The following is a 10,730-nucleotide window of genomic DNA, read 5'->3' as shown; positions in this document are numbered from 1 at the left end:
CGGTTATGGCCAGAGCCAATACGCTTCTTATTGGCATTAAATCCTTGAGATATGAATCCATAGGATATGATTGATAGGGCACAAAGCCCTCTATTAGGTAAGGTGGATTCAAATTTGTCCCATCAGGCAAATATTCACCCCAGGTCTACAAGGTCCTATTGGATGAAGTAACCCATGGCTGCCGACAAGGATCCTTCTGTCAGGTTGGGTCGACTACCTCCTCTAACTAAGTAGACCATGGACCACAATGGCCCGGGACGACGGAACCATGGGATCTTGATCGGGTACATCATCCATTCCCCCACCATCTGCTTTAAGTGCAAGATGGTGCAACTTCTATTTTAAACATCAACCTATCAATTTCCAGATTCCCTCAACCCATCGCTGCTACTATATTCCAGATAACACGTATACTCTACGTATCTGATTGATGACTAGCCTTAATCGAAAGTTCTCTCTCGTGATCGGGAGGGGTAATTAACTATAGGGGCTTGCGCATATAGGAAACCATAACTCATATCATAAAGTCCTCGCAAAATGAGGGCGAAATCTCTGGGTAGTGTCTTATCTACAAACCCATCTGCCTTCCAAAATTTACCTCGGAACTTATTCAGTTAAAACTCCCCTCGCCAAAAGCAAAATGAAGCGTGGCGGGGAGGCCGGGGCCGAATTTTCGGAGCCCACAGTATTCCCAAATTAAATAGTTAAAAAATAAGTTGGTGTAGAAATACTGATTAGTTGATCCTCATATATAGACTGGAATTTTTTAGGTTGAAAATAAATCATTGGTATATCAAGCTTAGCTTTACTCACCCTTTGATTCATACTAACTAACATAATATGTAGTATTAAAGAGGAAAATCAAAAGCATTTTTTGTAGATGTTTGCACATTGCTAGCAGAATATTGACAATAGTTGAGAAAAATAAAATATGGATGGACCAAAATATCAGTAAAAAGGATTCCAATAATGACTCAAATACTTAACATACACAACAACTGATTAAAAAAAAATGGATCAATACCGTGCCCGCGAGAGCATATGCTACCACAAGGGGAGGGGAAGCAAGATAGTTTGCCCTGGTATGAGGATGCACACGTCCCTCAAAATTCCTATTTCCAGACAAGACAGCAGCAGCAACAATATCTGCAAATTAATCACCGTCAAAATTATATAAAGAGGAAATTCTTACTATAGAAACCCGGATTAATTGATCAACAAAAAAGGAAAACCTACCATTCTGAGTAACAGCAGAAGCAACCGCTTCATCAATGTCTCCAGAATTTCCTATACAGGTGGTGCAACCATATCCAACAATGTGGAAACCAAGCTGATTCAAGTATCTCTGTAAGCCACTGCATAAGGGATGGGAAAATATATTTAGGAATTTCTAACTCAAAGTCTGTTTAAGCCCTTCAAAACAAAAGGACTACTTTACCTCTTTTCCAAGTACTTGGTAACAACACCAGAACCCGGAGCAAGACTAGTCTTAATCCACGGTTTCACCTAAAAACAACAAGAACCACATATCAATATTAAGATATGCACTGTTGAATGAATTCACACGTAAAATGGAGGAAGAGAGCATATCTGGGGTGTGAAGGGTGATTGGGGGGGGAGGGGGAGAGAGAGAGAGAGATTGCTTATATTTCAAGGAAAAAGGAGATTGAAAAACGAGAAAGAAACCCAAACAGGAAAAGTTTACTTCTACAAACATTATTCCAGTTGCAGAAACTACAAACCACAACAAATTCATTGTATCCAGCCAACTGAAAGATAATTTGGAAGCAACATTTCCATAGAAGCCCAAACGGCTTGAACAAACAGATATCCCACACCTGGCCAGTCTTTTATGCATGATTACATGAGCTCATAAAACATCACGCAGAAATGTAGTGGTAAGTGGCCAAGTCAAAATATATCATTTCCTAGATATTTGCCCGTTTAAAAGAAGAAATTGCCAGATGTTTAAGTTATATATCATAAGACTCGGCTTCACTTAAATGATTACAAAGGTCCTGATTGAGAATTTCTTGTAAATAATTGCAAAGATTTGCATACCAGCGTAACTTAAAAAGGAAAATGGTCCTTGAAATAGAAGTATGGCATATTTGGTGACAGACAGCAAGTTTATGATATTCCAAATGAAAGAGAACATATTAATTACACAAATAAATTGTTTTTCGGGATCAACAGCTGTGTAGGATGCTAGTTATCCGTTTGATCAATTTGAAAAGTCATAAGAATGATAAACAACACTGAAACAAGTAATAACATGAAGCTCAGGTAGAAAATCTAAAATTCAACCTCAAGTCCAAGATCACAAGCTTTCTTCGCAACCAAAGCAGCTCCAAGCATCACACTAGGATTTGAAGTATTTGTGCAACTAGTGATTGCAGCTATAACAACATCGCCGTGTTTTATCTGAGCTGGCTCCCCTTTGAAAGTAAAATCTACAACTTTCTTTTGGGATTCATGTGGTATAGCAAAACCCTGACAAGGGAACAAATGAGGAAAACATCAAGTAGGCACCACAGAATCAATGCAAATCATGCATATGAGTTTACCAACAGTAGAAGGAAGATCAAAACACAAGAAACTTCATCATAACATACTCTTTTTTTTTTTTTTTTTTTTTTAATTTTTTTTTTTTTTTTTTTTTTTTTTTTTTGCAATGTTTTTATTGCATGTCAACGACTTTATTAGCTTGTTTGTAATTTTGTTAATGCATTGCTTTTCATGTTACGAACATAATGGTTTTGATTGCACCATTCGTGGTTGTCTTCAAGTGAATTTCAGAAGTTTGTGAAGTTGTGGTTTATAGAAGGAAATTTTAAAAAAATCAAAGCTGCACAACCCAGCATAATTGTCATTTAAATATTACCAGCTGAAAGCACTCTTATATTTTAACCCAAAAAAAAAATCATTGTGTAGAAGGTTATTCCAAAGTAGAGTAGCAGGTATCCTTTCATATGTTGAATTGTTTTAAGATTGCAAATAATGATGAAAAAAATGTGGACTGTCTAGCAAACAACTTCAATGTGATTAAAACTAGGGAACTTCATGCGATGAACTGCACAAATGCTGTTTAAGCCATGGACAGAAAATCAAATTGAAACAAGTCTGTTATAAGGCGAACCTGGTCCTCTCTGAAAAAGGTCAGAAGGAAGACCAGACTAAAAACCAAACCTGGAATCTCTGTTCAGGCCTTGCCCTGATTGCCCATAAAGAAGCCCAAACCAGGTATTTGGCCTGAGGGCTTGTATGTTTAACATGTATTAAATGACCTATATTAATTTATATGCATAAGTATTTAGAACATACTGAAAAAATATATTGTATCATTATTACGTATCTTTTAGTTTTTATTCACCGTCAAGCCAGAACAGGCTTTTATGTGACTATCTACACAATTGGACAATGATAAAAAATATAAATGGTCCGTGCACTTTGCTCTTTCTTTCAGGATATGATTTCAAACGGTTGTAATTAATCCCAGAATTCCATACTACAAATATTGTTCCAGAGTTTAACATTTATGGATATTCCAGAAGCAAGAAAACTCAAAGGATTCGTACTGTTTTTTGAGTTAGGAAATGAGCGTGAATCAGTTCATTTAAAAAAAAAAAATCTAGATAATAGACTGTCATCTTTCTAGTGGGATGGAAAGTGGAACCCAAATAAGCCAGACAATTGTTTATTGTGCAATACAAAAGTAAAAATGCTACTTTGTCAGGCGACATAAAGCACCAACAGTTTGGACTAATAGACATTGAGATAAACTCATGCAATACTAAAAAATACATCCAGTTTGTTTTTGTAGCTGATAAATCATAAACTTACAACCTTCAGAGTGGCTACCTGACTTGATGTTCTGGTTTACCATAATGATGCAGAGAACCAAGTTTTTCAATGAATTGGGCAATGAGACATTTTGTGAAACTTCATATAAACTAACAAGATTCATGCAAGTTGAGAATGAATATAAGGAGCTCACCTTAAATCCCACTTTGCTGTCTAAGCAAGATTGCCAATCTTCTTTCATTTCCTTCAAGGGAACTCTATCATGGGGCCTATGACGAAATGGTTTTCCAAGATAGGATAGATCAGATTCCAACAAGATAAGAAAATTAAGGCCTTCATATGTATCTTTTGATCAGTTAAAACTTAAAAGACATCACTGTCAACCCTATGATTGTACCTCTTCGGTCCAGATATGCATGGCTCTACTTCTTCCAGATTCAGCTCTAAATATGATGAATATACTCTTTCTACTTCGACCTGAAGTTCCCAAATGGTTGTAAAGAGTAAAATAACAAGTCACGATCATGAGAGCTGCAAAAAATTATCATGACAACTCTAAAGGACAAATTTACCTGACTGTGGTCAACAAACATTTTATTGGCTCGTAAGTATGACTCTATCATTGCAACCTACAAAATGACAAGGGAATTATTAATCAAAACAATACGTAAAACAACACACTAAAAGCAGTCGTGTCAACAGCTTACAGTTTCATCACTTCTGCCAGTCAGCTTCAGATATTGCAAGGCGACGTGATCAACAGGAAAGAATCCCATGGTTGCTCCATACTCAGGTGACATGTTAGCTATAGTGGCCCTATCTGCTAGAGGAAGTTCACGCATTCCATCCCCTACAGCCAGCAAACGTGAAGCAGATGATCAAGGATTTCAAAAATACTAGCAGTTAAAGTAACAATAATGCATTAGGGTTCAACTTTTTGCAAATTATAATATAAAAACTGATCCATAAAATGCAAATATGTGTTGTTAGTTGTTACCATAGAATTCTACAAACTTCCCAACAACGCCATGCTTCCGAAGCATTTGTGTCACAGTTAGGACCAAGTCAGTAGCTGTCACGCCACTCCTCAGTTTTCCTGATAACTTAAATCCCACAACTCCAGGAAGAACCATGCTCATCGGCTGCACTTAATAAACATAAAAAGTTATTCATGGAAAGGAATATGACATGAGGTTATAATCAAGAAAGAAAATCAAGTACCAAAAATAATAACTAACAAAATTATCAAAGTCTATTGCAAGCTATGATGATTATGATAAACGGAAAAATGCAAAATAAGTATGAAGCAGATAGGAAGGATGGTGATGGAGAAAAAAAGTGCGAACCTTAAACTAAGGAATAGCATGGATAAAATAAATGATAGAGCATAATGTAATCAAACTTGTAAGAGAGAGGTCATAGATTCATAGATGACTGAGAACCTATAATTTTGCCTGCCTTGATGAAGGAATCTAGAGCAATGGACCAGAGACAGTTGGTGAGACACCCAAATTTAACTTTGCTTTGCTATAAGGTAAGAATTAATTAGATGAAAGTGAGAGAAATAATATCCATTTCTTGGAGAAAAATACAACATATTAGTTTCATTAAAACTCAGCTTTTTTACATTTGACAGGAAAAAATCAGAATTTTGGAGCCTAGCAGAGTCATTTTCTGAATTATAGGCATATTAAGAATCTCATCACCAGGACCTCACTACAAGAATATATCTACACAATTTTCCCATTCAGGTCAATAAAATAACTTACAAAAGACAAATTACAGAAGTCAATCTGACAAGTAGACAAAAGTCCTGTGCTATTTATAAAACAAACATTGCTGCTATAGATTTGTACCCAAACCACATACTATAAGAAGTGAAAATTTTTCCACAATATATAGGCGCTTGTTTCAAAAATATCTCTTTTACCCTTAACAAGCATATGGGTAATACCACAATAAAAAGAAGCAAAATTGATGGAACCAAAGCTCAATAGTTTGCTTAACTCAATACATCAAAAGCAGATGCAAAAGGATAGTAAGTCAACAATATCATAAATCCAATAAAAGAGAATGGCGGCAAAACCCTTTGAGGCAATCTATTAATGATACCATAGTGAGGGGATAGGTATATAGGATGTATTGTAACATCTAAGACCATTCCAACCACAGCAGACGTGTGAAATTGGGCTCATGCAAAGATTTAAGAGGGCATAAATATGTGGACCAAGTTTAACAAGTCTGAATCTATAAATCTACACTAAGTCACGGTAGAATGATGATGACTTCATCAAATCAAGGTAGATGCAAAAAGGAGAAATAGCATTGAAAATAGAACAACCATTAAGAAGACAGGTGAAAGAATAATGGGTCACGCTTCAACAATATATTTTTGACAATATAATGGGATAATATGCAACAATGGTTACAAAGGAAATTCTAAACCATGTGGTGGAAGACCCAAAACATAATTTGATACCTGACCCAGCATTGCAGCTTCTGCTTCTATTCCACCAACTCCCCAGCCAGCAACACCTAACCCATCTATCATAGTTGTGTGAGAATCAGTACCAACCACACTGTCTGGATAAAGAATCCCTCCATTGTTGAAAACAACACGAGCAAGGTATTCAAGATTCACCTGGAAAACATTAGTCAAAAGTATCAAAAGAATGGAATACAACAAACTTTAACCGTCCAGAACTTAATCCCTTGACTTCTGATATCATAAATAAAAGCAACGTAAAGAGGGCAAAAAAGTAGCTTGAAGCTCTCATGGACCAAGTTACCTGGTGGACTATACCAGACCCAGGTGGAATGACAAGCATATTGTGGAATGCATTTGATCCCCATTTCAAAAATGCAAATCTTTCCTTATTGCGCTGAAATTCAAGTATCATGTTTTGCTGGACAGCATTTTCTGATCTTGCAACATCAACCTGGACGGAGTGATCAATAACAAGATCCACAGGTACCTGCAAAACGAAATTTTATGCATCTTGTGGCTGCTGGAGAAAGATGGAAATAAACAGAAAAGAAACAGTGTAATTATGGGATGTTTAAGCTGTAACTATGTGTTTTCAATCAGTGGAATGTCCAAATGGGGAAATATAAACAATATGAAGTCACAGAAAATCGTATGATATAACAGGCCCTTTCAATTTCTACACACAAGATGTCATAAGTCCAAATATTGAAGATTTAAAATAAACTTTATTCACTGCAGATTTTGACAATGCACCAAATGTTCGCTAAGGTCAGCAACCATAACAAGCCACTTACTAAGAAATTTGATTCAGTTAAAGGCAATCAGGCTTCTATTCGTTTAAGAAATGCAGTAGTCTAGCTCTCAGAAGAGGTTGCTTCCAAGAACTACTTTACATAAATAACAATGGATCAGGTTCAATCCATTCATTATAATAAATCCATTAGTTATAATCATAATTATTATTACTTCGACAAACAATTTATCGTGCAACCCAAAATCAGGAAAAGGATTAAGATGATACTTTTATAACCAATTTTGATGGGATCTATACAATCATACAGAGATTATATGATAAGACCTTGCTAAAACAAAATCAGTTATTTAATAGTTTGCCTATAGAGAGTTTGTTTTGCATATTTGCACCTGTATAAGTCAAAAGGAATGAAAGAAAGAATTGTACAAGAAACAATATGGATCTTTACTTTTCACTTCTGCTCCTTGCCTCCTTGTTATTTGCTTTCCACAACTTATTTATGCATGGAACAAAGAACCAGTCTCAAACATTAAAATTAATAGCAAAGATAAGCACTCCAAATAATTACTGTTTTTCCCCTCTTGCAAAATCAATTTCACATTAACATTATTACTAGATGATAGCATCCACACAAAAACAATTTTTTTCAGACAGTTTCCTTATCAATACAAAATAAGAAATCTGGTTTTTGGTGAAAAGAAGACACTTCTATGATAGTTTGTCTATGGTGCAAACAAATATATGACAATGAAAACATAAGAATGTTTGGTGTATACACATGAAAGATTGTTGGTATACATGAAACAAACGTAAACATTTTGAGGAAGACAATGTGCTCAAGGTGGGACAGACGATCTAAATTGGTTTCTCTAGCACTTGAATATCAAAAGCTAAAGACTAAGCACTTAAAAAAAAAAAAACATGTCCAATGTCAATCGGCCCAAATGGCCAAGGCCTTTGCCACAAACAATTTGTTGCAAAGAGATTCCTAAGTCATGATGTTAAAAAGCCAAGTTAGAATGGTTTAAAAGAATGGTTTGACAAAACCTAATCGGATAAGCCATTAACACAATATATGTGCCGAATTAAATCAAGTGAGGGGATTATAATTGATCACAATACACAAGTAGATACATGTAGTAAGGTGAACATTGTCTGACTTAATTGATCCTAATACACTAATAGATGATAGACAACAAGCTTTAGGTAGATGGTATTATATATAAGCTAATATATTAAGTTCAACTAGGGTCTCCCAATGTTTCAACCTCTTGATAAGTGATATTAGATCTAATAACTAAGCTAGAATCAAGAGTTATGTTCAATGTGGTTTATGACTCCATAGCACTTGGCAACTTCTATCATTGTTTAATCAAGGTTCTAGAGCGAGTGGCTCCCACAAAGACTCCATGTGGTTGAGTGGGCCGTTTGAGCTTGATAGTTATGCAATTGAAAAGCTTCTATTTGAAGAGAGTGATGATTGATTTGAAGGACTCTTATCTGAGAGGGAGATTGTTAAAGTTTGCATATGAGTGAAAAATTAATCCACATCAAAGATGGCAATAAGAGTTGAGATTGGAAAATCTAGAAGTGGCATTTGCCCATTTGCTTAAGCTTTTTGGTTTTTGAGTGTTCATCCAATAGTATATTTGTCTTAACTGAGTTATCACGTTCTCTAGTGTACAATTTTGTTATATGTGGCAAAGTTATGCAACAGAAATCAAACAATAAAATAGAAGATTCCTTTATTAGAGTCTCATATTTAGCAAATCGAGTTAAGAAAGCAACATAAACGAAGAAATAGTGAGATGAAAGCGTAGGGCATATTACTGGTAGAAACCATGTAGTTCATAGGTAAAATAGCACATAAAGCAAATGTACAAGCTTGAATCTTCTGGCTATATCTAATTGGAATTTCTCTGTTGGTCCTTAATCTGTTAAAAGAAGAAAAACTTACCAAAGGATTGATTTTGTTGGAATCACTGCCAAGCTTGTTCATAGCATCACGCATGCATGCGAGATCCACAACAGCTGGAACGCCAGTAAAATCCTGCACGTAGAGGTGTGGATATAAGCAAAAGAATAGTCAAATTATGTCAAATCTTATTATAACAACATTTCCTGAACGGCCTGCTGAATAGGGCTCTCTAAAGGCCACTGTCGAGAAGAAAGATCGCAAAGAAACATGGGTTCTACACAAAAGTAGAGCCAGCTTCGTAAATAGAAGAAAAGTCATGAAAATTTTGATATAGAAGAGAGTTTGTAGGACTTGGCAACAGAGTTTATGCCCAATACCCATTTACCTTATCTTTTTTTTTTTTTAAGGAGATGCTATCTTTCGATTTAAAACTGTAAAGAATTTAATTACTTTCCTTATTTTAACATCTCTACGAATTCTGTTATTCCTAAAAAAGATGCTACTTGGAGTTGAAATTAGGCATTTTGCTACAAACACCAAAGAATGGTGAAATTTTAAAAAACCTATATAGGAATAATTAGCACAAAAAGTATATAGAAAAATACAAAGCAGATAAAAACGAGGACATAAACCAAGAAATGGCGAAAATATTCTCAGTTATTTAACCAAAAAAAAAAACACTTAAAGGAAGTCAAAGACACGAGAGAACCTGAAGGAGAACTCGCGCAGGCTTGAAGGGAATCTCGACCTGCTTCGGTGCTGAATTCTCCCAATCAATAATTTTTTCCACATCCTTCCCAGTAACCTGGAACTCATCACAATTCCGGATCGCCGATTCCAGCAGAATCCTCACCGAAAACGGCAATCGATCTGCATCCCCCAACAAGAATTAACGAAAAGCTCAAACCATCATACATCAACACCAACATTTCATCAGATAACTCACCGATCCTAGGATCATCTAACGCCGGCAGACTATAATACTTCCCAAACTCCCCGCCGCCGGGTTTCGCTAGCGGAGTCAAAATGCCCTCATACGAGTTGCGAGAAGCTGTCAATTAAATGAAGCAAATCAGAACCCAGAATTCGCATAGAATACTAAGGCTGTTTTTGGATGCTCGGAATTTGAGTAAAAGGAAATTGAAAAGCGTAAATCAACATCTACAATGCTGCATATTCATAATCAACCCATAAACTGTTGGGATTTCATGACATTCCTCCACTTTCCTTCAATCCAAACAACCCTAATGGGCCGAGAGAAAATACACCGCCTCTTACCGGCAGTGGCGAAGCGGCGTTCGAACCGATCCGCAACAACAGTCGAAGAGCGGACGGCCGCGCGGTGGCTGAGGGGAGATCGCCAGTCATGAAAATTGCGCGCAGCAGTGGAGCAAGGAGGAGATCCCGAAATAGAATTCGTCGACGGGGATAAAGAGACGCAGGCCGAGTAGCTCGCCGCCGCGGAGAGGGATGCGGATATGCGAGATCGGGTTCCAGTGAGTGCCGCCGCGAACAGCGTCATCTTGTTCTTTCGGTGATGAGCCGCGGGATAGGCGGAGAAAGGAAGAGAATATGCCAGCGACCCAGCGAGAGCGGGGAAGGGGGGAAAAAGAAGATCTTCTTGGAGGGAGAAAGGAGGCGCGTGGTGGTGAAGCGCTGAGTCAGCGCGCAGCCCTCGGAAGCGTGTTTTTTGGGTAGGCTTTTCCAGAGGAAGATACGTGATGGTCTAGTCTGCTCGATGCGGCGTGAATCGTGTGATGTTTTTT

The 10,730-nt window shown here is 36.9% G+C and overlaps 1 protein-coding gene across 1 annotated transcript in view; it reads right to left on the bottom strand.

Moving 5' to 3' along the window:
- LOC110106038 (aconitate hydratase, cytoplasmic) overlaps nt 1-10,541 on the bottom strand; it is a 23,783-nt gene extending 13,242 nt beyond the window's left edge. Inside the window, exons 1-15 of the mRNA XM_020835761.2 lie at nt 10,243-10,541; nt 9,911-10,015; nt 9,674-9,834; nt 9,004-9,096; nt 6,594-6,779; nt 6,284-6,445; nt 4,802-4,946; nt 4,512-4,654; nt 4,377-4,433; nt 4,202-4,281; nt 3,998-4,073; nt 2,308-2,493; nt 1,439-1,506; nt 1,237-1,355; nt 1,025-1,146 (exon numbers count right to left, since the gene is read on the bottom strand). Coding sequence (XP_020691420.1) covers nt 1,025-1,146; nt 1,237-1,355; nt 1,439-1,506; nt 2,308-2,493; nt 3,998-4,073; nt 4,202-4,281; nt 4,377-4,433; nt 4,512-4,654; nt 4,802-4,946; nt 6,284-6,445; nt 6,594-6,779; nt 9,004-9,096; nt 9,674-9,834; nt 9,911-10,015; nt 10,243-10,486 — 1,947 coding nt within the window. The 5' untranslated portion in view covers nt 10,487-10,541. The remainder of the gene's footprint in view (nt 1-1,024; nt 1,147-1,236; nt 1,356-1,438; nt 1,507-2,307; nt 2,494-3,997; nt 4,074-4,201; nt 4,282-4,376; nt 4,434-4,511; nt 4,655-4,801; nt 4,947-6,283; nt 6,446-6,593; nt 6,780-9,003; nt 9,097-9,673; nt 9,835-9,910; nt 10,016-10,242) is intronic.
- Nucleotides 10,542-10,730: the final 189 nt, after the last annotated feature.

This window comes from Dendrobium catenatum, unplaced genomic scaffold (genome assembly GCF_001605985.2).
Source record: "Dendrobium catenatum unplaced genomic scaffold, ASM160598v2 fragScaff_scaffold_1497, whole genome shotgun sequence".
Taxonomy (NCBI): domain Eukaryota; kingdom Viridiplantae; phylum Streptophyta; class Magnoliopsida; order Asparagales; family Orchidaceae; genus Dendrobium; species Dendrobium catenatum.
Note: the sequence above shows the minus strand (reverse complement) of the source record. Positions and strands in the feature narration are given on the sequence as shown.